Raw genomic sequence first — 27,076 nt, forward strand, 5'->3', positions numbered from 1 at the left:
CAGGAAGAGGCAAAAAGCCAACTGGACTTATTTGAAGCCTCCACCTATAGAATATAAAAATCTGACAATATTACAGTGAACATAAAATAAATATGCTTAAGATATGACTGCGTAAAATATTACTGTTGGTGCGTTATTACCGTTAAAACACTTGTAGTTTTTAAAATAAGTAAAGATTTAAGTCTGAGTGCAGCTGATTACTTTCTGTGTCAAGATGCATCATATTGTTATAAAATGAATTATGTGTTTTTATTTGTTCATTGAAAACTGAGCCGTCCTTTTCTTTTTTTAAATACTGTATTTTTCCTCCTTTCAAAGCTGAATAACTCAAGTTGATACGCCTATTAAACAAACATGCTGCCGGTTGTTTAAACCCAGGTTGAATAAAGTGGGTGTTGTACATTCCTGTCGGTTTCGCCTGCAGCCTGAGAGCTCACGATGGGAACGAGCCTGCAGCAGAATACCACGCGGTCACACCCGCTCATCCTCACTAAACTAACTGCTTGAGATTATTTATAAATTATAAATAAATAATGTATTATTATTTATTTATATTATTTATTCACCTCATTCTGTGAATTCAATTTATTATTAATATTTTTATTATTTTTTTCATTATTATTTTATCATTATAATGATTATTATTATTGCCATTTTTTTCATTAATAATAAAAAAATAATGATGTAACGTTACAAGAAGTCTTCCAAAGCTGCGTCTTCTTGGTAAATCCTGACTCTGGTAATGATTTAGTTTGTTTTTGTTCCATTAAAACACTTTTAAGTGCAATAATCTGCAATAAACTCTGTGGTGTGAAGCGGACTCAGCAGGACTTTAACCGTCTCTCCGGTGACTCCGTGTTTGTTTTATTGATCTCAGTCTTTGTTCTGAATCAAACCAGAGGTTTGACTCTTTGAACCAGAGGTTTGTTCTGTTTCTCTGCCAACAGAACGTCAACGCGTTAAACCGTTAATAACAGACGTGAGGTTGATGGTTGACCTTCAAGACGAACGCGTCAGGACTCGCCCTGCAGCTCGGCATGTAGCGGGTGAAGGGAGGACTCAAACACACCCTTTGACCTTTTCAGCTGAATTAAAGAATAACAAGTGTCTCCTCCTCCTCCTGCTCCTCCTCCTCCTGCTCCTCCTCCAACAGTATAAAAAAAATGAGCTCTCTTCCCTCCTCACTCTCTCTTCTCTCTCGCTGAAGCAGATAGTGATCCTCCTCATCAACACTCAATATGTTCAGCAGCAGGAACTCCTTGGCAGGCGGAGGCTACAGCAGCTCCAGGTCAATGGGAGGAGGTCGGATGTCCAGCGGCTCCATGTACGGTGGAGCAGGAGGCGGCTCCGTTAAGATCTCCAGCAGCTCCTCTCAGTATTCCAGTGGCGGTGGCGGTGGAGGCTATGGCTTCAGCTCTTCTGCAGGGGGAGGAGGAGGTAGCTATGGCTACAGCTCTGCTGGAGGTGGAGGAGGTGGCTACGCCTTCGGCGGCGGTGGTGGCGGCGGCGGCGGCGGCAGCTGCGATATCTCCGTCAGCGAGAAGGCCACCATGCAGAACCTGAACGACCGGCTGGCCACCTACCTGGAGAAGGTCCGCATGCTGGAGACGGCCAACGGGGAGCTGGAGATCAAGATCAGGATGTTCCTGGAGGCCAAGACGTCGCCGTCCTCCAGAGACTACAGCGCCTACTACGCCACCATCGCAGAGCTGCAGGACAAGGTAGGCTTCACCCGGGGGGGGGGGGGGTCATGTGACCCCCAAAACAGGAAGTGCTGCACGTTACCATCCAGTGAGAATTTAAACATGAACACTGTGATTAATCTTCAGAAACCAAAATCAGCTTTAAAACTGTTAACCGTCTAGTGATACAGTTAAAGTAGTACTAGTAGTACTCAGAAGTACAAGTACACAGGGTGTGACATCATGCAGTTAGTGTAACGAGTCACAACAAATGACAGCTGACCGTTTCTCTTATTGTGTGAAAAACTCTTTAAGTTGAGTTCAAATTTAATTTCTTTCTGTAAAAATCACAAAAGTCTCAAACTAAAAGGAGACATTTACATAATGAGATTGTTTCCTGTCATGAAGGACTTTAGAAGATAACTCTTTGATCTCCTCTGTTTTATCTCACAGATCCAGAATGCCACCAAAATCAACGGCGGCATCTACCTCTCCATCGACAACGCCAAACTGGCCGCTGACGACTTCAGGCTCAAGTCAGTGAACAAATTCATTCAATCTAAAGTTTTGAAGTTTCCTTTTAGCCGCTTCAGAAACTAAACGTTTTGTTTTGTCCCGCTGCAGGTGGGAGAGCGAGCTGGCCATGCGTCAGTCGGTGGAGGCCGACATCGCCGGTCTGAGGAGGGTCCTGGACGAGCTGACCCTGAGCCGGACCGACTTGGAGATGCAGATCGAGGGCCTGAAGGAGGAGCTGATCTTCCTCAAGAAGAACCACGAGGAGGAGCTGCTGGCCATGCGCGACCAGATGAGCGGCCAGGTGAACGTGGAGGTGGACACCGGCCCTCAGGTCGACCTCGCAAAGATCATGGCGGAAGTCCGGGATGAGTACGAGACGAACGCCGCCAAGAGCAACAAAGAGATGGAGAACTGGTTCCAGACCAAGGTAAGACCGCGAGCCGCCTCATAAGTGTGAAACATCTCGGCAGCTATTATGGGATGGACGGGTGGTGACACGCTCGGTGCTTTGTGTCCTCTCTCCCTACGCAGTCAGCAGCACTGAACGAGGAAGTCGCCGCCAGCACAGAGGTCATCCAGACGTCCAGAACAGAGATCACGGATCTGAAGCGGACTCTGCAGGGCCTGGAGATTGAGCTGCAGTCTCAGCTCAGCATGGTGAGCGTCTCTCTCTCTCTCTCTCTCTCTCTCTCTCTCTCTCTCTCTCTCTCTATCACGTTGTCTCTTTTATGTCCACGAGGGCACAAACTAACCGAGCCGCTCTTTCTCTCTCTCTCTCCTGCAGAAAATGTCCTTGGAGGCCACCCTGGGCGAGACCCAGAACCGGTACTCCATGAAGCTGTCTAGCTACCAGATGCAGGTGACCTCCATGGAGGAGCAGCTGATGCAGCTGAGGGCCGACCTGGAGAGGCAGGGACAGGAGTACCAGATGCTGCTGGACATCAAGACCAGGCTGGAGATGGAGATCGCCGAGTACAGGAGGCTGCTGGACGGAGAGGGAGGCGGCGGCGGCGGCGGCGGCGGATACAGCAGCAGCAGCAGCAGCAGCACCGTCAGGAGCAGCAGCGGCGGCGGCGGCGGCGCAAGGTGAGACGACCACAGGCAACAAACATACACACAGAACCCCTTTAACTGCATTTTTAATGCTATTTTTAAATCTTTTGGGGTTCAATACTTTGTTCATGATATTCATATTTCACTTTAACTCTCGGCTGAGAATCAAGTTGTTTTTCTATTAACTTCTAAGTTTTTATTGCAACAACGTTTCACACATTTCACTAAAACTGGACGATGCAAATTGTGAGCTTAGTAGTGAAAATGAACAATTAATATTTATAATTTAAAGAAAACTGGCTTTCAGTGGAAAAAAAGGCTAAAATGAACCTGAAACAAAACTAAAGTTAATTTATGAAGTTTGTTTGTATGTTGTCTGATCGAGCTACTTATTCTGCTCATATTTACTCTTATTGTCATAATAATACAATAAATACATCGGTTTGCTCTCCAATGATTACAGCATTTTCTGCTGAAAATGTGGAGAAAGATTTGTGTAGAATATGAAATGAGGATATTCAGCCCTGACTGTCTCTCTCTCCTGCAGCTCGTCCAGCAGCAGCACCAGCAAAACCACCACCAAGACCATCACGGTCGTGGAGGAGCTCGTGGACGGGAAGGTGGTCAGCTCGTCCCAGCAGATCAGCTAAATAGACCGCGAGCTCCAGCAGGAGGCGCTCTCACAGAAACACAAACACGCCAATAAAGAGTCTGCTGACGGGCTTCAAAATAAAAGCTCAGATGTTGTGTCTTCTGTTCAAATGAAGTGTCTGATGCTGCAGTTCCTCTAGTGGACACCAGGGGCCGCTGCTCTACTGAATATTCATAAATACATATACATATATACATATATACATATATATATATATATATATATATATATGTATATATGTATATGTATAATAACAAACACAATGTCTCATGAGTCCTGGTAGATATTTTAAAAATGATTCATTCATGAAAAGAGCTCTGAGATGTAGTACAGTAAAAAGTACAACATGTACCTCTGAGATGTAGTACAGTAAAAAGTACATGTACCTCTGAGATGTAGTACAGTAAAAAGTACAACATGTACCTCTAAGATGTAGTAGAATAAAAAGTACAACATGTACCTCTGAGATGTAGTACAGTAAAAAGTACAACATGTACCTCTGAGATGTAGTACAGTAAAAAGTACATGTACCTCTGAGATGTAGTACAGTAAAAAGTACAACATGTACCTCTGAGATGTAGTACAGTAAAAAGTACAACATGTACCTCTAAGATGTAGTAGAATAAAAAGTACAACATGTACCTCTGAGATGTAGTACAGTAAAAAGTACAACATGTACCTCTGAGATGTAGTACAGTAAAAAGTACAACATGTACCTCTAAGATGTAGTAGAATAAAAAGTACAACATGTACCTCTGAGATGTAGTACAGTAAAAAGTACAACATGTACCTCTGAGATGTAGTACAGTAAAAAGTACAACATGTACCTCTAAGATGTAGTAGAATAAAAAGTACAACATGTACCTCTGAGATGTAGTACAGTAAAAAGTACAACATGTACCTCTGAGATGTAGTACAGTAAAAAGTACATGTACCTCTGAGATGTAGTACAGTAAAAAGTACAACATGTACCTCTGAGATGTAGTACAGTAAAAAGTACAACATGTACCTCTAAGATGTAGTAGAATAAAAAGTACAACATGTACCTCTGAGATGTAGTACAGTAAAAAGTACAACATGTACCTCTGAGATGTAGTACAGTAAAAAGTACAACATGTACCTCTGAGATGTCGTACAGTAAAAAGTACATGTACCTCTGAGATGTAGTACAGTAAAAAGTACAACATGTACCTCTGAGATGTAGTACAGTAAAAAGTACAACATGTACCTCTAAGATGTAGTAGAATAAAAAGTACAACATGTACCTCTGAGATGTAGTACAGTAAAAAGTACAACATGTACCTCTAAGATGTAGTAGAATAAAAAGTACAACATGTACCTCTAAGATGTAGTAGAATAAAAAGTACAACATGTACCTCTGAGATGTAGTACAGTAAAAAGTACAACATGTACCTCTGAGATGTAGTAGAATAAAAAGTACAACATGTACCTCTAAGATGTAGTAGAATAAAAAGTACAACATGTACCTCTAAGATGTAGTACTGTAGAGATAAAAAGTAGCAGAAAATGAACCTACACAAGTAAAGTACAAGTACCTCTAAATTGTACATAAGTATGGTACTTCAGTAAACGTACTTTCCACCACTGACTGACAGCAGATGAATAAATGTCTGATTGCTTCCTGTGTGTAACTCGTCCTCATAAAGACAGAAGTAAACACAGAAACCGACCAATAAAACTCCTCCGTCCACAAACCTGCAGCCAGTCCCAGTTAATGTTCCGCTGACAGGGAGCCAGGTAACAGTGGTGACACCCATTATATATAAATATATATATATATATATATATATATATATAATACTCAATATTCTACAAATATACTAAACTGATTGTTTGCACACTAATATCTTTATATTATCTTTATAAAATGGAGGAAGCTGTTGTAGAAACACACGGAGGAACTTCACTGCACTGAATGATCTCATTTGTTCTGGTGTGAAGAAGCAACAATAGATTTAAAAACATTTCAAACAGAAACAAGTTATGAAGTATTTCTGGAGTAATATTCTTTGTTCTCTTTATTCTATTAATGTCTTTATTGTCCATTATGTTCCAGTCTCAGTTCCAATGAAGGGAAATCTTTCTGCTCAAACAATAAGGCCAAAGATATGTGGTTGTCATCCGTCTCTTTCCTGTTTCAGCATGAAAACGCCCAGAAGGCACTTTAAATACCTCCTCAGCTGCACATTAGTCATCTAAGTAAAAGCAGTAGTTCATGAGAAAACACAAACATGTTCACAGATGCTTTAGAACTTGACATTTTTCTTTCAAATTCAATTTTTACCAACTTTTTTGTGAACAAACATGACCACACCCCTTTAGTGCCGACATGTTTTGTTAAAATTCAGCAAAAGTGACCTCTTGGGGGCTTTTATGGTGGAGAAAACATAATAAACTGCCATCTGGGGTGACTGTCCAGTGGAGAAAACATAATAAACTGCCATCTGGGGTGACTGTCCAGTGGAGAAAACATAATAAACTGCCTTCTGGGGTGACTGTCCAGTGGAGAAAACATAATAAACTGCCTTCTGGGGTGACTGTCCAGTGGAGAAAACATGATAAAGTGCCTTCTGGGGTGACTGTCCAGTGGAGAAAACATGATAAACTGCCTTCTGGGGTGACTGTCCAGTGGAGAAAACATGATAAACTGCCTTCTGGGGTGACTGTCCAGTGGAGAAAACATGATAAACTGCCTTCTGGGGTGACTGTCCAGTGGAGAAAACATGATAAACTGTCTTCTGGGGTGCCCAGATAGCAATCGACTCCGGGGCGGATCCGCCTTCAGGTCGGCAGATCCGCTGTACTGTCGCACTGGAGACGGGCCGCCCACGGATCGCCCACCGTCAAACAGTGGACTCGCTGCGGACACCAGGAGTATCCGCACATCGAACGCGCCTATTTTCCCCAGTTAAAATACTGCAGGCAGGTAAAAGGCAGCCTACCATTAGGACCCACACAACAGGGGGCATACAATACAATGGGGTAGGACGGTCACCTTTCCTCCTGAACTCAGACAAACCTGAGAGAGCAGCTGATCTACCTCGAGGCCAGCCTTTGTTTGGTGACTGATTCGGTAAGTTCTCTTTCTTTCCTTTTTTAAATGTTTAAAAGCATGATTTTAAGAATGAAATTGTAGAAACATGATGTATTCTTTTTAGGTCATAGCATTAAGTCAAAGGTGTGTGAGATAATGGTTAAACGTGTTATCTGCTTGAGGGGACGGTGGTCTAGAAAGGTAGATAATTACTTTTACATTGTTCTATCAAATGTTTGTGTAAAGGTTCCTTTTTGTATAATAATGTATTATTTCTTTTTAGTTTCAAACAAAGACACTGGAGGAGCCAGCCACTGTTTTTCACATGCTTATTATATTTAGTGTGTGTTTTTAAACGGGGCCATCTTCTGTTTCTTGTGCTGCGCTGAAGTAGGATGGTGGAGTTGACTTCCTGCAGATCTTATTGTGTTGTTTGAGTCACCTTCAAAAGAAAACGTGCTGTTTTCATATGTTTAGTGAAATCTGTCTTAATCAGTTGTTAAACCCAATTCTAATGTTCTTTTTTAACAGCTGCTGAAGTTCATATTATGAGCTTACTAGAGAACATTAAACACCAGCAAGACCAATGAATCACCAGAGGAAACTATCTCACCAACAAGCTACACACAAGAAGTCAAAGTGACTGAGCCGGTACACTTTCCATTGAACTCACTGGAGGAAGTGGAACATTTTGAGTGGTGAGTTTTTTTGTTTTATAAAGCATCTCAATCAAATCTGATTACATTTTTCTCTTGATGAGAATGACAGTTGGTCGTCCACACCCAGATTCCTCGCACTCCGAGTTGGCGTCACCACGGTATCATCAATGCTGATGGACAGGTCTCGGTGCAGGCAGCCCTTCACCAGGAGGAACAGCAGCTCGGTTTGGTCCAGGTTCAGCTTGAGGTTGTGTGTCGTCATCCACTTTGAGATGTCGGCCAAGCACACAGCGATGCGTACCTCCACTTGAGTGTCACCAGGAGGAAATGACAAGACCAGCTGGGCGTCATCAGCATCACAATGGGAGGAGAAGTCATGCGAGCGAATAACAGAACCAGAGATGTTGTGTAGAGCGAGAAGAGAAGGGGGCCCAGGACTGAACCTTGTGGAACCCCCGTAGTCAGCATGCGTGGTTCCGACACGGCCCCCCTCCATGTCACCTGGTAGGATCCACCTGTCAGGTAGGATGCAAACAGGGAGAGAGCAGAGCCTGAGACGCCATCCCCTCGAGGGTCTGGAGGAGGATCTGGTGGTTCACAGTGTCAAACGCTGCAGACAGGTCCAGCAGAACCAGGACAGAGGAGAGAGAGTTAGCTCTCGCGACGTGAAGCGACTCCGTCACCTTAAGGAGGGCTGTCTCAGTCCAGTGACTCACTTTGAACCTGGACTGGTGGGGGTCCAAGAGGCTGTTCTGATGGAGATAGGAAGACAGTTGGTTGAAGACGGCACGTTCAAGTGTTTTGGATTGAAAGGGTAGAAGAGAAACCGGTCTGAAGTTCTTGACATCAGACGGGTCAAGTGATGGTTTCTTCAGAAGGGGGGCGACTCTGGCAGTCTGGAAAGCCGTGGAGAAGCATCCTGAGACGAGAGATGTGTTGATGAGGTGGGTGAGGAAAGGAAGGAGTTCAGTCGCAATAGACTGAAGAAGAGGGGAGGGATCGGATCAAGAGAGCACGTGGTGGGGCGGTTAGATGTTACAAGGTTGAGGACCTCGTTAGGGGAGAAGGTTAAATCTCTAGGAGGAGTTCGTTAAAGTACGGAGCCTTGAAACGGTCCAAAAACGTCATAAAATTCAAAATGGACGACTTCCTGTTGGATTTTTTGCGTCCCATCACGTTCCACATGCCTACCAAATGTCATACAGCTAGGTGAAACCCAATGTTGGTGCTACTCAATATCGAGCCAATATTTCATACCGCGGTTGGAAACCCCAATCAGACTGCAATCTTTGCAAAAACTGGCTTGTGTGCCAAGTTTCAAAAAATTCCCAGTATCCCAAACAACTCCTTTTTGCAACGAAACACGTATGATAATAATAATAAACATTAGAATAACAACAGGTCCTCCGCTCCGACTACGTCGGTGCTCGGGCCCTAAAAATAATGATGTAACGTTACAGGAAGTCTTCCAAAGCTGCGTCTTCTTGGTAAAGCCTGAATCTGGTAATGATTTAGTTTGTTTTTGTTCCACTGAAACACTTTCAAGTGCAATAATCTGCGATAAACTCTGTGGTGTGAAGAGGAACTTTAACCGACTCTCTGGTGACTCCATGTTTGTGTTATTGTTCTCAGTCTTTGTCCTGAATCAAACCACAGGTTTGTCCTGTTCTTCTGCTTCCAAGAGAGCGTCAACTCATTAAATCGTTCATAACAGAGTTGAGGTTGATGGTTGACCTTTAAGGTGAATGTGTCGGGACTCGCCCTGCAGCTTTGGCATGTAGCAGGTGACGGCAGGACTCAAACACACCCTTTAACCTTTTCAGCTGAATTAAAAAAGAAAAGGTGTCTCCTCCTCCTCCTCCTCCTCCTCACGAACTCCTCCAACAGTATAAAGAAAATTAGCCTCTCTCTTCCTTCCTCACTCTCTCACCTCTCCGGCTGAAGCAGCTAGCGATCCTTCTCATCAACACTCAACATGTCCAACCACATGTACAGGAGCAACCATATGTCAATGGGAGGCGGAGGGTACAGCAGCAGCAGCAGCAGCAGCAGCAGCAGCAGCAGCAGAAGCAGCTCCATGATGGGAGCAGGCTTAGGAGGAGGTCATATGAGCAACAGCATGATGATAGCAGGTGGAGGAGGTCAAATGATGATGGGAGGCGGAGGTCAAAACACCAGCATGATGATTGCAGGCGGAGGAGGTCAACTGAATGACTGCTCCATGATGCTGGCAGGCGGAGGTGGAGCCGGAGGCACCTCCGTTAGGCACTACAGCAGCTCCTCTCAGTTTTCCAGCGGCGGTGGAGGTGGCATCGGCTGCAGCGGAATAGGTGCAGGTCCTGGGTTTGGCATCACCTCTGGTATTGGTGGTGGCGGACTCAGCAGCAGTTACACCGTCAGCAGCAGCAGCGGAGGCGGCGTCGGCTGCAGCGGAATAGGTCCAGGTCCTGGGTTTGGCATCGTCTCTGGTATTGGTGGCGGACTCAGCAGCGGTTACACCGTCAGCAGCGGAGGCGGCGTCGGCTGCGTCGGCGGCGGGTGAGACAACCACAAACAAGCTCGGAATTCAAAATATCTGTGACATTAAAATAAGACCCTATTTAAATGTATTTTTAATGCAATGCAATGACATCACACCTATTTTTTAAGATGGAAAAATTCATTATTTTATTCATGATGTTCACATTTCACTTTAACTCTCAGCTGAGAATCAAGTTGTTTTTCTATTAATTTCTAAGGTTTTATTGCAACAACGTTTGCAACAATTGTGAGCTTATTAGTGAAAATGAACAAATAGCATTTATAATTTAAGAAAACTGGCTAAAATGAACACAAAACTAAACCATAGTTAAATTCATGAAGTCAATTTTTTTTACGCGATCTTTCCAAACAAAAACGCTCGTGTAGATTCACTCTTATTGTTGTAATAATAGAATTAAAGCTGCGAGCAGCATTGATCGGGCCCTCGCACACTCACGCACATCGAGGGTTCTGGCAGGACTCTGGTTGACGCGGCCGTGCATTTCTGTGACCATCAGACACGACGTGCACGAGTTAAACGGTATTTCCTGTGTCGACTGATGGCGTAGCCGGGGCATTTAGCTCTTAAGCCTTGAATGTTTTGAGTTTACCTCCGAATACAATCATAACTGTAATTCTGTAAAAATTTACAAAAACTGAATGTGTGTGAACGCGCTTCAGTGTTAGTAACATCACAGACTGTCAAAGTAAAAGCAGGTCGTTTGTTTGTGCAGGTAGCTCTGACAATCACTGCTGAGTGACTCAAAGCTGGAAGAGTCGAGGAGAAATAGGAGAATGTATAGTTCATGTGGAAAAAAAAGATAAAGAATTAAAAGGTGAGCCAATGTAGAATAATCTATCATACAAATTAGTCAACAAAAACAATTCAATTTACTATTAATGAAAACTCCACGTACAAGCACGATTTGGAAACCTTTTTTATCCAATTTCTGCTCTCCAAGCATCTTAGTTTGCACATATTTAGATCAGAGAAGTCTTTTTCTCATGGTGGGCCCACGAACCCTTTCAATAAGTTAGGCCCCTCAGACTTTTCTTTAAGTCTACATGTGATACAGCTGCTTCCCACATTTTATACATCGAGGTGAAATGTACTGCGAGGGCTGCATCGCTGAAATATTGTAGGGGGCGCTATCGAGCCGACTTGCCACTCTGAAGCATTAAAATTACATCAGATCACTACATTCAGGATTTTAAATGTGTGACAAGTCTGATTATGTTTTGAGCATTTTTAGCCCCTCAAAAACACCTTCGTTTTTAATGGCGAAGAAAGCGTCGCCACGGCTACAACCTTTCACGAAACAACAAGCTTTGAGTAACTTGTAATCACAAAGGTCTTTAAATTGTACTGACCAAATTTGAAGTTGATTCGATTATTTTCCTAGGAGGAGTTTGTTAAAGAAATGACAAAAACGACACTAACTTCATAAAATATTCAAAATAGCTTCAGCCTCAAATGTGTTGAGTGAACCTCCGACACAATCATAAATGTAAGCCTGTTAAGATCATTAACAAAACGGAGTGGCGGGTCGTGCATTGTGTACCTGGGCCTTCTGTGTCCTGCTACAGGTGAATTTCCTCCTAATAACCTCATGATGACGCATCAATCCAGCAAACCTGCAGCGGATCCACGCATTCCACCACACAAGAGCACGAGCCATTCAAATACTATTCATAAAAAAACACACGATAGACAAACGAACAGTAGTAACGTTACTCTGTAAAAAGACTAACGCAGTTTGTGACTTACCGAAACTTAAAGAGTTTAATCCCAGTACATCGTTCCAGTAAGAAGTCCTTCTGGATTCATGGAGCCAGTGATGACAGTCGAGTCTCCTCAGTTGTATCTCTCCGGTCTGCTGCAGCAGGTTCACAGCAGGGACAGTTTTGACAAAGTACAGTTTTTTAACAGCTTGATGGATGATGGCGAACCATGCAAAATGGCTGCCACACCACTTCCATGTTGTTCAATGAAACCTAAAGCTTTGAGTAACTTTTATTTACTAAGGTCTTTAGATTGTACTGACCAAATTTGAAGTTGATTTGATTAATTCCCTAGAAGAAGTTCGTTAAAGTACGAATAATTGAAATGGTCAAAAAACGTCATCAAATTCAAAATGGCCAACTTGCTGTTGGGTTTAGGACATAATTCCAGGAGGATTTTTTGTACGTCCCATCATGTTACATGTACCTACCAAATTTCATACAGTTAAGTGAAACCCAATGTTGGGGCTACTCAAAAGGGGTCGCTATCGAGCCAATTTTTCATGGACACCCCAATCAGACTGTAAATTTCGCCACGACTGCCTTGCATGCCAAATTTCCAAATCTTAAAAGAATAAGATCCCAAGCACCTCTTTTTCTCCTTAAAAGACAGAATAAGAATTATAAACATTAGAAAAAGAATAGGTCCTCCACTCCGACTACGTCGGTGCTCGGGCCCTAATAAATACATCAGTTTGCTCTCCAATGATTACAGTTTGTGAAACTCAAGTGTGAAAATGTGGAGAAAGATTTGTGTAGAATATCAAATGAGGATATTCAGCCCTGACTCTCTCTCTCTCCTGCATCTTGTCCAGCAGCACCGTCAGCAAAACCACCAAGGTCGTCACGGTCACGGAGGAAGTCTCGGGCGGCGGGAAGGCGTTCAACTCGTTCCACCGTTTCTAATAGACCGCGAGCTCCAGCAGGAGGCGCTCTCACAGAAACAAAAACATGCCAATAAAAAGTGTGCTGACGGGCTTCAAAATAAAAGCTCAGATGTTGTGTCTTCTGTTCAAATGAAGTGTCTGATGCTGCAGTTCCTCTAGTGGACACCAGGGGCCGCTGCTCCACTGAATATTCATTAATATATATATATATATACATTAGTGCTGGGCAAGTTAACGCGTTATTATCGCGTTAACGCATTAATTAATTAATGGCGACAATTATTTTATCGCGCTAACTCAGTTTTTTTTTAATTATTATTTTGAGAGTGCCTTGCTCACGGGCAGCGGTGGAGGAAGTCTTCAGACTACGTTGATGCAGCGCGTGAGAGAAGTTTAGAGAAACTAAAGACAAGCTAACAGATGCTACAGAGACAAGCTAACTGATGCTACAGACAAGCTAACTAATGCTACAGAGACAAGCTAACTGATGCTACAGAGACAAGCTAACAGATGCTACAGACAAGCTAACAGATGCTACAGAGACAAGCTAACTAATGCTACAGTGACAAGCTAACTGATGCTACAGAGACAAGCTAACTGATGCTACAGAGACAAGCTAACAGATGCTACAGAGACAAGCTAACTGATGCTACAGAGACAAGCTAACAGATGCTACAGAGACAAGCTAACTGATGCTACAGAGACAAGCTAACAGATGCTACAGAGACAAGCTAACTGATGCTACAGAGACAAGCTAACAGATGCTACAGAGACAAGCTAACTGGTGCTACAGAGAAGTGGAGACACACTGCAGGTTGGTGTTGTGAAGATGTCGGTCTGAGGAACGTCCTCAAGGCGCGTTCACGTCTCGTTTGGTGTGAACGCACCTTTAGGATCAACCAATGACGTCACGTATGAGCCTCAAGACGCACCGTCACCAGAAGAACACACGAGTTGTGTTAAAGGAGAGACGACAACAGCGACGCGTCACAACGAGCACCAGCTGCTGCTCTCACTGAGACTACTGGACATCGCTGGGTGACCTTCATCACCTCTGAGTTACAGCATCATATATGTATATATATGTATACATATATATACGTATATATGTATATATACGTATATATATATATATATATATATACGTATATATATGTATACATATATACTGTATATATATATGTATACATATATATACATATATACGTATATATATGTATACATATATATACATATATACATATACAGTATATATGTATACATATATATACGTATATATATATATACGTATCTATACATATGTATATATGTATAGATACGTATCTATATGTATATATACGTATCTATATGTATATATACATATATATGTATATACATATACAGTATATATACATATAGATATGTATATATACATATATATGTATATATATGTATATATACATATATATACATATATATGTATATATATGTATATATGTGTATATACGTATATATACACATATATACATATATATGTATATATATGTATATATATGTATATATACGTAAAATAACAAACATTGTCTCATGAGTCCTGGAAGATATTTTGAAAATGATTCATTCATGAAGCACTGAAGCTTAAAGATTAAAGTTTATTTTGGAAGAAGTGAGTAAAGATTTTTTAAATATTGTTTCACAGTGAAAGCCTTCATCAGATAGTAAAAGTAACACAGGAGGCAGACTTCAGGTAAACGTACCTTTAACCGGGAACGTCACTATTTAAACAGAGAAGTTTTGTTTTTTAAAGACGAACATTTTGTCTTGACAATATGTACCTCTGAGATATATACACATATATATATATAATACTCAATATTCTGCAAGTAAACTAAACTGATTGTTTGCACACTAATATCTTTATATTATCTTTATAAAATGGAGGAAGCTGTTGTAGAAACACACGGAGGAACTTCACTGCACTGAATGATCTCATTTGTTCTGGTGTGAAGAAGCAACAATAGATTTAAAAACATTTCAAACAGAAACAAGTTATGAAGTATTTCTGGAGTAATATTCTTTGTTCTCTTTATTCTATTAATGTCTTTATTGTCCATTATGTTCCAGTCTCAGTTCCAATGAAGGGAAATCTTTCTGCTCAAACAATAAGGCCAAAGATATGTGGTTGTCATCTGTCTCTTTCCTGTTTCAGCATGAAAACGCCCAGAAGGCACTTTAAATACCTCCTCAGCTGCACATTAGTCACAGAATATGTGTGTGTGTTAACGGTAGAAAGTGTGAAGAAAAGTTGAATCTGTGGATCTGTCTGAAGGTACACATTGTGCTGTAAAGTCCCATGATGCAAATGGAAGGTTATCACCATCTAAGTAAAAGCAGTAGTTCATGAGAAAACACAAACATGTTCACAGATGCTTTAGAACTTGACAGTTTTCTTTCAAATTCAATTTTTTGTGAACAAACATGACCACGCCCCTTTAGTGCCGACATGTTTTGTTTAAAATGCAGCAAAAGTGACTTCCTGGGGGCTTTTATGGTGGAGAAAACATGATAAAGTGTCCTCTGGGGTGACTGTCCAGTGGAGAAAACTCAACGCAGCGCACTAATGGTTTCCCTTATATGGAGAAAACATGATGCGGTGTCGTATAGGGGGACCTTCAAGTGGAGAAAACACCCTAAATGGCAGGGCCCCTCAGACAGTCTGTCATAGCCTTAAAATAAAGACTGGCCACATGGAAACTAAATACAGATTACTGATGAACACCCAAAGATCTGTATACTTGTTCCACCGCTCACAATCGATGAGTTTCCACATACTTCTGTGTGTTTCTTTTGCACATAAAAAAAGAATTTCCTGTTTGAACAAATGATCAACTCAGTGAAATAGGACCGGAACAGAAACTCTCATAAACAGGATGTGACTCTGCCTGGTTAGATGAGGATTCATTGGGTCATATAATGGATTACATTTGTTGGATTTTTGTGTAAATTCGAACATTTTTTTTGCACCAAACGTCACATGAAACCACTGTCGCTGTGTTTTGTCACAGCAAACAGGGCCTGAACGAAGAGTTGGCACAAAGGATCTCATTGTTTGCTTGCACAATACGAGCAGCAGAGGGGCGTCTGTGTGCGGAGCTTCAGGGCCAAACACGACACCCTCAGCCCAGAACACACAGACAGGTTTCAGCACGCAGACAGGAATCCAGCCGAGGGTCTGCAGCGCAAAACACAGAGTTCTGAAGCAGATCAGATAAGAGAAGATTCTACCAGTTTTCCAGAGAAGCAGATGCACCTGAACAAATAGGATTTGACATCATTATGCAACAGACATGTTCTTCAAATTCCTGCTGTGATTGGCTGCTCTGTTTGTCGTCCTGCTGGTTTGGTTTTGTCCTCTCCTGAGGGGGCCGGACCCTGAACCCCCTCCCTCACGTTCAGGTAGCATAAAAGCAAGCGGAGTCCAAACCGCTTCATTCTCTCGCCTCTGCACCCAGAGCAGGCAGACTTCCTCCACCGTCCACCATGTCCTCCTACGCTCGCTCCGTCAACTTCTCCAGTGGGAACCGTCTGGGCTCCATGAGGGCCCCCAGCGTGTACGGCGGCGCCGGCGGCTCCGGAGTCCGCATTTCCAGCAAGAGCGCTTCAAGAAGCTTCTCCTCTGCTGGTGCAGGGTTTTCTGCCGGAGCCGGTGCCGGAGCCGGCTTCAACCTGGCCGACGCCGTCGACATCTCCGACAACAAGAAAGCGGCGATGCAGAACCTCAACGACCGCCTGGCCTCCTACCTGAACAAGGTGCGCAGCCTGGAGACGGCCAACGGGGAGCTGGAGCTCAAGATCAGACAGTTCCTGGAGAACAAGACCAAACCCGAGGGCCACGACTGCGTCGCATTCAAGGCCAGCATCAGTGACCTGCAGGACCAGGTGAGTCCAGGCTCTGATTCTAAATCTCTATCTTAAGTTAAGACGACAGAAGTAACACAAAGCTTTTATGCTAGAATATAAAAGCTTGGTCCTCACTGTCTGAATATAAAAAGCCCTGCAGCCAAACTCAGGTGTACAGGTGGCACAGAACAGGTGTGTTGCTTCCTGCAGGGTGGATACAGGTGCAGCCACACCCAAAGCACACAGAGGCCACCTGCAGAAGAAAGAGGCTCCGGCTCTAGTTTTGCATGATGACTTCTGCATAACCACTGTAATAACGAGGAAAGAGGTTTACTTGTATTTTAAATCAGCTGCCTCACAAAACAAAGTAAAGGTTCCTTTTTATTTTGAGTTTAAAGGAGGAAAAACCTGCAGGTCTGGTGTCTAATGTGAATCAGCTGGTTTCAATTCAGCTTCCATTTAGAGACTGACGATAAAATAAAAAGGTATCCGGGATGAGTCTGGACCTCCGTTTGTGTTTCAGATCCTCTTTGCGACCGGAAACAACGGATCTCTCTACCTGGCCATCGATAACGCCAAGCTGGCTGCTGATGACTTCAAGGTCAAGTGAGTATATGTGAACAACTGGACGAACTTCTTCACGTTTTTAAGTGAACAAAATTGAAGCAGCTGATTTCATTGAAGGTACGATAACGAGCTGGCGTTGCGTCAGTCTGTGGAGGCCGACATCTCCGGGCTGAAGAGGCTCCTGGACGACTTGACTCTGGGCAGATCGGACCTGGAGATGCAGATCGAAGCGCTGAGGGAGGAACTCATCCAGCTGAAGACGGACCACGAGGAGGTGAGCCGATATAACATCATTCACCAGAGCTCAATGTGAACGTTTGGTGTGTGACAGAAGAAACGTTCAAACTTAACTTGATTTCGTGTGATTTTGCAAAGAGAATCAAATGTTTAACTTATTATTGTGGTTTATGGAGCTTTTCATTCAAGTGTCAGTAAGTTTTGGTAGAATCATCTTCAGGCATCAAATGTCTTCAGTGTATTGGATTAAAACTGCGTCAGTCAGGAAGGGAATTTAAAATGATATGAAAAAGAAAGCTTTGCGTTTAGTTTTTGATAAACAGCTTGCGTCTTCCTGCAGGACCTGCTGGCTCTGAGGGGTCAAATGGGAGGTCAGGTGAACGTGGAGGTGGAGGCCGCTCCTCAGCAGGACTTGTCTGCCGTCATGGCCAACATCAGAGAACACTACGAGACCGTCTCCAACAAGAACCGCAGAGACCTGGAGGTCTGGTTCCAGGCCAAGGTGAGCAATAGAAACCCTCTAAAGAGAAACCCCGCCTCCAGATACATCCTTCTGTGAGTTAGAATGAAAAGGTCGTTTCTTAAATCATTACTAAGAGACACGCCTTCAGTTAAACAACCTTCCTCTGCCGCACACGGCAGCATGAGAATTCAAAGTGACAAACAGTAGAGCGTCATCTGCAAACATGTTGACTTTCTGTGTCGTTTTTGCAGTCTGATGAGCTCAGTAAGGAAGTCGCTGTGGGCACAGAGACTCTTCAGTCGTCCCGCTCAGAGGTCACAGAGGTCAAACGCTCGCTGCAGAACCTGCAGATTGAGCTCCAAGCACAGCTGAGCATGGTGGGTTTTTTTCTACCAATTGAATCAATGCAGCAGAGATTATTACCGTGAGCTCGGGATCCCCTCACACTCTGTGTTTGTTTCTCCACTTCAGAAAGCGTCTCTGGAAGGAACCCTCGCCGACGCCCAGAGCCGCTACGCCAACATGCTGGGCGGGTACCAGAGGCAGGTGTCGGCTCTGGAGGAGCAGCTGGTGCAGCTGAGGGCCGAGCTGGAGCGCCAGGGACAAGAGTACCAGATGCTGCTGGACATCAAGACCAGGCTGGAGATGGAGATCGCCGAGTACAGGAGGCTGCTGGACGGAGAGCTGTTCAGGTGAACGGACCGCTGCAGACTGAGACGACAGTCCACGTACAGTCAACATACAGTCAACATACAGTCCACATACAGTCAACATACAGTCAACATACAGTCCACATACAGTCAACATACAGTCAACATACAGTCCACATACAGTCCACATACAGTCCACATACAGTCCACATACAGTCAACATACAATCAACATACAGTCAACATACAGTCAACATACAGTCCACATACAGTCCACATACAGTCCACATACAGTCAACATACAATCAACATACAGTCAACATACAGTCAACATACAGTCCACATACAGTCAACATACAATCAACATACAGTCAATATACAGTCCACATACAGTCAATATACAGTCAATATACAGTCCACATACAGTCCACATACAGTCAATATACAGTCCACATACAGTCCACATACAGTCCACATACAGTCCACATACAGTCAACATACAGTCAACATACAGTCAACATACAATCAACATACAGTCAATATACAGTCCACATACAGTCCACATACAGTCCACATACAGTCCACATACAGTCAATATACAGTCCACATACAGTCAATATACAGTCCACATACAGTCAACATACAGTCCACATACAGTCCACATACAGTCAACATACAGTCCACATACAGTCCACATACAGTCCACATACAGTCAACATACAGTCCACATACAGTCCACATACAGTCAACATACAGTCCACATACAGTCAATATACAGTCAATATACAGTCCACATACAGTCAACATACAGTCCACATACAGTCAATATACAGTCCACATACAGTCAATATACAGTCAATATACAGTCCACATACAGTCAACATACAGTCCACATACAGTCAATATACAGTCCACATACAGTCAACATACAGTCCACATACAGTCCACATACAGTCAACATACAGTCCACATACAGTCAATATACAGTCAATATACAGTCCACATACAGTCAACATACAGTCCACATACAGTCAATATACAGTCCACATACAGTCAACATACAGTCCACATACAGTCCACATACAGTCAACATACAGTCCACATACAGTCCACATACAGTCAATATACAGTCCACATACAGTCAACATACAGTCCACATACAGTCAATATACAGTCCACATACAGTCAACATACAGTCCACATACAGTCAACATACAGTCCACATACAGTCCACATACAGTCAATATACAGTCCACATACAGTCAATATACAGTCCACATACAGTCCACATACAGTCAATATACAGTCCACATACAGTCAACATACAGTCCACATACAGTCCACATACAGTCAACATACAGTCCACATACAGTCCACATACAGTCAATATACAGTCCACATACAGTCCACATACAGTCCACATACAGTCAACATACAGTCCACATACAGTCCACATACAGTCAATATACAGTCCACATACAGTCAACATACAGTCCACATACAGTCAATATACAGTCCACATACAGTCAATATACAGTCCACATACAGTCCACATACAGTCAATATACAGTCCACATACAGTCAATATACAGTCCACATACAGTCAATATACAGTCCACATACAGTCCACATACAGTCAATATACAGTCAACATATCTAGAAAATCAACATGTGAAATGAACATGAACGTTCTGCAGGAAGAGTGATCTAAAGGCCTTTCTAGTAACTCAAATCTTTAATTATTATTATTTTGGAACATATAAACTTACATAACAAATAACAGAAATTATATATTTAGAAACTTAATGAAAAAAACAAATGAAATAGAGTTGTTAATTCTTTATAGTGTAGCGATCTGTCGAGGGTTTGACACCAGTGAGAATAATAATCCTAAAAACAGATGTCAAAGGTCAAAGGTCAAGTGTTTATTTCTCATCTGTGGGAAATACAATTCAGAAACTAGGTGCATCATATCAAATATCTATGAATAACAAATGAAAAAGCAGAAATATTGCAATATTAATAAGTTTAAAGAGCTCAACGTATCAATACAAACTGTTTTCTTGCAGCCCGCCGACCACGACCACCAAGAGCAAAGTGATGGTCATCAGCAGAGACGTCAGAGAGGAAGAGGAGGTCCCGCCAACCACGACGACGAAGAGCAAAGTGATGATCATCACCAGAGACTTCAGTGATGACGAGGAGGTCCCGCCGACCACGACCATGGATGACGAGGAGGTCCTGCTGACCACGACGACGAAGAGTAACGTGGTGATCATCAGCAGAGACGTCAGCGATGACGAGGAGGTCGACTCTGAGTCTGAGAAGTGAGACGACAAACATCTGTTCACTGTTCTCAGAAATACACAAATAAAGTTCCTCTGATGAACTGAAACACGTGTGTGTGTGTGTTAGTACCCCGAATCAACACTCATTTATTTTAACATATAACTTATAGAGACACTGTACAAAGGTTGATGCCTGTAGAATGTATAGATATTGAGATATTAGATGATCATCATCAACAGTTAAAGAACTCTTTCTGAAGGTTGCTCTGAGACTGCAGGACCAGTTCAATGCTGAAAAAGTGGCAAAATTAAAATAAGTATTAAACGATAATTACAATATATGTGTTTATGCAGACGACACCCGAGTTTACCGAGCGACTAGTCAAATAGATTCTCTCTGCAAAAGAATACAAAAGATTGAATGTGCTGAACTTTCTTCATCTAAATGGACACAAAACCAGGTTCTTAAGACCTTTAATAGTTTATCTATGTGTGATTGTGTGCGTAATGGAGGATTCAGCTTTAAACTGCTTTTTAGGACCCAATGATTTAAATCAGGAATGTTCAAGTGTTTGTACGGGAAGTTGATTCACCTCAAAGGAAAGAATCCTCTGAGTTACAGACGTTTCTCCCATAGAGGTCTACGTATAGAGATCGCATCACGTCACGGAACCGGATTCTAAATCCACGTTTGGCCACGAAGTAAAACTTGCATTCATAGACGTCCATTAATAAACTTAAATATATCAAAATAAAAACACATGAAGCACAGAAACAACGCCAGACTTCATATTTATTGAAGAACCTCAGACAGACTTCACAGAGCCTGGTTCTGGTTCTGGTTCTGGTCTAACTGCTGCTGATCAGGTTTCCATGTTGGTCGACTTCCTGCACGATGGTCACCACCCTGCTGGTCCTGGTGCTGGTCCACATCCCTCCACTTCTACCCCACATCCCTCCACCCCTACCCCACATCCCTCCACTTCTACCCCACATCCCTCCACCCCTACCCCACATCCCTCCACTTCTACCCCACATCCCTCCACCTCTACCCCACATCCCTCCACCTCTACCCCACATCCCTCCACTTCTACCCCACATCCCTCCACCTCTACCCCACATCCCTCCACTTCTACCCCACATCCCTCCACCCCTACCCCACATCCCTCCACCTCTACCCCACATCCCTCCACCCCTACCCCACATCCCTCCACCCCTACCCCACATCCCTCCACCTCTACCCCACATCCCTCCACCTCTACCCCACATCCCTCCACTTCTACCCCACATCCCTCCACCCCTACCCCACATCCCTCCACCTCTACCCCACATCCCTCCACCTCTACCCCACATCCCTCCACCTCTACCCCACATCCCTCCACTTCTACCCCACATCCCTCCACCTATACCCCACATCCCTCCACCTCTACCCCACATCCCTCCACCTCTACCCCACATCCCTCCACTTCTACCCCACATCCCTCCACCCCTACCCCACATCCCTCCACCCCTACCCCACATCCCTCCACCCCTACCCCACATCCCTCCACCTCTACCCCACATCCCTCCACTTCTACCCCACATCCCTCCACCTCTACCCCACATCCCTCCGCCTCTACCCCACATCCCTCCACCTCTACCCCACATCCCTCTATCCCTACCCTACATCCCTTCATCCCTTCATCCCTTCATCCCTCTACCTCTACCCCACATCCCTCCACCTCTACCCCACATCCCTCCGCCTCTACCCCACATCCCTCCACCTCTACCCCACATCCCTCTATCCCTACCCTACATCCCTTCATCCCTTCATCCCTTCATCCCTCTACCTCTACCCCACATCCCTCCACCTCTACCCCACATCCCTCCACCTCTACCCCACATCCCTCTATCCCTACCCTACATCCCTACATCCCTTCATCCCTTCATCCCTCTACCTCTTCCGCTTCCTCATCCAACAATCATTCCGTTACTCAATAAACCTCTCGAAACTCATAGTTATGTGCGTGGTCCTTGTTAGTGAACTAACTGTTGATGCCACTAACATGAGGTTCGATGAGAGTAATCAGTGATGTAACCATGAAGCGCTGCTGTGACGTAGAGTCATTTATAAACATGTCATCCAGAGAGAAACGCTCTGAAACATTGAACACTTCCATCGGATTGGATCCGACTCTTCCTCAGGTCTCAGGAGACCAGCAGAGGCTCTAGAGGTTGTTTTTGAAAGACTCACTGAGGTAGAAGAAGCTCGGCCCACTCAGGCCGATGTTTTCCTTCTGAATCTTTTCAGTGTTGTGTAATAAAACAGTACAACAGTAATTATGTTGTGATCTTTCGGAGCCACGTCTCAGAGAAAGTTGTGTTTAATCATGTCGAGGCTGAGCAACATGTTTTGGCCCCGAGGCCCCTGAAAAGTACATCCGTCTCCAACATGAACCAGCTGATGAGTATGAATATGAACACATTCACGATGTGCTGCTGTCAACAGACTGGTTGTCTGGTCCTCGGGGCTCCAAGTGGACTCACAGAACCAGACCATCAGGTACAAACAGCCTCTGAGACCTCCTCCATGGCCCCGGAGCCTCTCTTGATGGACCGGGAGCAGCTCAGACCGGGTTGCTCTCCTGGGCCCCTGAGGCTGCACCGTGACCCACATAGCATGTTTGGCCTCCCTTCCTACGACATCACTGGACCACCGAGACCTGGTGCTGTGGTGGAACACGTTTATCTAGAAACTAGAATAAAACCAGAGTCTGTCTGAGGTTCTTCAATCTGTGGTTTGTGTGTTTTTATCTGACAAAAGAAGAAGAAGAAATCCTGCTGAGGTCCCGGTTTAGTTGAAGGATCAGAGCTTGTTTTGATCCTCTGCAGCAGCTGCAGGTCAATGAACTGAAGCAGGTCGAATGTCTTCAGAACGAGCTTTTCACACACGAGTCACAAAGTACAGCAGTGGAATTACAAAGGGACCTATAAGGGCCAACAGATCTACATGTAAGACACAAACAACTGAAAGAACACAGTTAAAACATGTAAAGGACATGAGTTAAAGGAGGCGTGTCTTCGGGTGCAGAGCGTTCCGCTGCTGCCCTCTTGTGGTCCACATGAGAACTGCAGCTACATGTCGTCCACTCTTTTTATTCTCGAGGTTAATTTGACCTCATTCAGGTTTAAACATCTCTAAATAAGTGCTTGACTTTTTAAAATGTATTTTATGAATTATTTCTGTATTTATTTAGTGAAACATAATAAGTAATTAAGGACTTTTTTTTATAATTTGTGTAAACATAAAATGAAATAGATAATGTTTTTAATATCCTGTAAGGGTCAATTTGTCCGCAAGCTGTTTTAGATATTTATAAAAAATATATAATAAAATATAAAAATATTAATTTAATTATTATTAAAATACATTTTAATGGTTTTATATTTAAATGTTTAAATATAAACATAAAGTAGGTAATCATTTATTCACAATAGTTTTCTGGAGGTTTACATTGTGGTCATTTTCCTTCTATCCTTTCAGTCATGTGACAAATACACATTTAAATGATTGAATATTACCATCTGTCTACCTAATAAATAGGCTGACGAACAGCAGTTTACTGATCAGAGACATTAAAACACAATAACGGTCATTAAATATTAAAGTGATGTGAAGTGTAGATGTTGTGTTGGTGGAGACCGCCCTCGTGTGGCCGAGGTGAGAAACTACAGCTCCGTCTCTTCACTGTGTTCTGTTCTATGAACCAATGTGTTATTATGTTACTACGTACTTACTAAAGTCAGAATATCAGTATTACACAATAAAAATACTCCACCGAGTGTAAAGCTCTTGCGGAATGTTGCTTAGAAGTACACAAGTATTGGCAACAAAATGTTATACTTAAAGTACCAAAAGTAAAAGTATTCATTATGCCAAATTATTATTGATTGACAACTGTAGCTGATTTTATCATTATAAACTGTTAAGTAGCATCATAATTTAAGTTTTATATTTAACATCTAAATCTGAAAGGAAGATGTAAAACTAATTCAACGTTTTCCTCTGAGATGTGGAGTAGAATAGAAATAATCAACAGTGTACTATTTCATATATGTTTAAATGGTAAGTACCTCTGTATGTCTCAAATGAGTGAAACAGCACCGCCCTGGTATGTGTGGTCAAAGGTGGTAATGCACCCAAACACAAGCTAATCCAAGAGAATCAGGTGAAGCTAGTTAGCTTTGATAAAGACTACACGTTAACGCCGCTCTGATAAAAACTGTGAATCCAAAATGAACTAGATCATTTAAATGAAATAACAGAGTTAGCTTGTTTTCTTGGAATTGCTAACGTGTTTTTGTGAGGCTAGTTAGCCGGCAGTGATGGAGTTCGGGAGTTGTCACAAACAATCAATAATCAAAAAGAAGTCACTGAGTTATCGTTATAAATCAAAATACACCTGTCTGTTCGCTGGGTTATTAACTGACAGTTCAATGTATCTACATGACTTAATTTAACAAGGACAAGCTCATGTTAGCTTCTGCCACAAATCAGGGTATTACATTAGCTTTACATTAGCTCAAAGCAGCTAGCATTAGCTTTTGTCATCAATCCATGAAACTAATATTAGTTCTCGCTGCTAATATTGGCATTCTCACATTAGTTTATAAGACGCACTAACAATAGCGTAGAAAGCTAACATTAGCGTAGAAAGCTAACATTAGCTTCTCTGCTCCTGAGTTGTGAAAGTCACGTTAGCTAGTGGGACCAGGTTCTTAAGTGTACCGCAACTCCGTGAATTTAGAAATATCAGGTCAAAGGTTTTGTTAATTAAACAACAAGAAACGGACTTTATGTTACATATGAATAATCTACTTACTTATTGTTTACAGAATCCACATCAGCTTCTGCAAAGTAAGAAGAAAATAACTGTTAACACAAAATAATTTACTGTAGATGTTTACATTAGAACATATATTTCTCTTCAGTAAAGCCATTTATAAATAATAATGTACTTTTCACTGCAGAACAAACTACTTTGGATACTTTAAAGGTTCATATTATGAGATTGGGAACATTTCGATTGCATCCACACGGCTCTCAACATGGCGACGCTTTAGCCGGGGGCTCGTAGCTAACGGTGCTAACGACGCTAACGGTACAAAGTCTTTGTGCCAACGTTATTGTTTGCTAAGTAAAGTTCACCAAATTAAAACTCATAAACGAGAACAGATTAGTTGTTCGACGGTTATTGATGTTGAATAAACAATATTTATGTACATGTTGTTGTTAATGCTTTGAGGATGCAGAACTTTTACTTGTAACAGTATTTTGTACATTGTGGTATTGGTACTTTTACTGAAATGAAAGTCTAAGTACATAAATCTAAATGTCTAATAAATGATTAAACTCTGGCGATGATTTCTGTCAGATTAGAATTAATAACAAATGTTTAGTTATTATTGTGATTGAGCCCACTAATGTCTAAAATGTAATTAGAGACGTCAGAAGGAACCTTTTTAATGTCCGCTTTGCTTTCTATAAAAAGAGGTTTTGGAAAAATTAAAAATCGACCCAAACGTTTGGAGATTGAGGAGAAAAAGGAAGAAAGACCCTGAACGCATCTTCTAACAGCTGCAGAGTCATTTCTTCTCTTTTGCTTCACATCAAACTAATGATCTCGGTTCCTCCTCAGCGGTTCCTCCGGTTCCTCCGGTTCCTCCTCTTCTGTCAAACCTTTGACGAGAACGTTTGGAGTCGATCCAACAACCCGGCGGTTAGAAAGCTTCCGACAGCCTTGAGGCCTGAAAAGATTTTGTGTCCGTAAATTAATACGCAATAAATCACTTCGGTTATTGTGAGGAGCCAATTTGTTCAATGAAGAGATTCAGAATATGTCAAAGAGAATGTGAACATATGTTAATGTGAACATATGTTAATGTGAACATATGCTGAAGATTTATGATCTAAACATGTGACGTTATGATCGGTTCATATCAACATGTTCATGCACTAAAGGTTTCAATCTGAGAGCTTTAAGCTCATTTGTGTAAATTAATTTAGTTATTACTTCATGACATCAGCCAGGCTTCAATAACAATGTAATAATAACAATGTAATACTAATAATGTAATAGTAATAATGTAATAGTAATAATGTAATAATAATAATGTAATAATGTAATAATAATAATGTAATATTAAT

General features: G+C 42.5%; 3 protein-coding genes across 4 annotated transcripts; all 3 read left to right on the plus strand.

The window, feature by feature from the left end:
• Positions 1-1,172: 1,172 nt before the first annotated feature.
• Positions 1,173-3,986, plus strand: LOC306709594 (keratin, type I cytoskeletal 13-like). The gene is made up of 6 exons (XM_079177803.1): positions 1,173-1,721; positions 2,136-2,218; positions 2,307-2,625; positions 2,730-2,855; positions 2,983-3,284; positions 3,799-3,986. The coding sequence occupies exons 1-6, from the start codon at positions 1,239-1,241 to the stop codon at positions 3,899-3,901; spliced, it is 1,416 nt and encodes a 471-aa protein (XP_079033929.1). The 5' UTR covers positions 1,173-1,238; the 3' UTR covers positions 3,902-3,986.
• A 5,538-nt stretch (positions 3,987-9,524) lies between these two features.
• LOC306709604 (uncharacterized protein) lies at positions 9,525-12,909 on the plus strand. Of its 2 annotated transcripts, none has more exons than XM_079177814.1 (2): positions 9,525-10,155; positions 12,735-12,909. In XM_079177814.1, exons 1-2 carry the CDS (start codon positions 9,593-9,595, stop codon positions 12,823-12,825), a joined length of 654 nt encoding a protein of 217 aa, XP_079033940.1. In that variant the 5' UTR covers positions 9,525-9,592; the 3' UTR covers positions 12,826-12,909. The 2 variants fall into 2 exon arrangements, with proteins under 2 accessions (XP_079033940.1, XP_079033941.1); XM_079177815.1 differs by having other exon boundaries at positions 9,526-10,155; positions 12,738-12,909.
• Positions 12,910-15,609: 2,700 nt separating this feature from the next.
• On the plus strand, positions 15,610-20,979 carry LOC306709595 (keratin, type I cytoskeletal 50 kDa-like). Its single transcript, XM_079177804.1, has 7 exons — positions 15,610-16,724; positions 17,209-17,291; positions 17,370-17,526; positions 17,830-17,991; positions 18,204-18,329; positions 18,424-18,644; positions 20,671-20,979. Exons 1-7 carry the CDS (start codon positions 16,326-16,328, stop codon positions 20,930-20,932), a joined length of 1,410 nt encoding a protein of 469 aa, XP_079033930.1. The 5' UTR covers positions 15,610-16,325; the 3' UTR covers positions 20,933-20,979.
• Positions 20,980-27,076: the final 6,097 nt, after the last annotated feature.

Source organism: Pholis gunnellus, assembly GCF_910591455.1.
Source record: "Pholis gunnellus genome assembly, chromosome: 17".
NCBI lineage: Eukaryota > Metazoa > Chordata > Actinopteri > Perciformes > Pholidae > Pholis > Pholis gunnellus.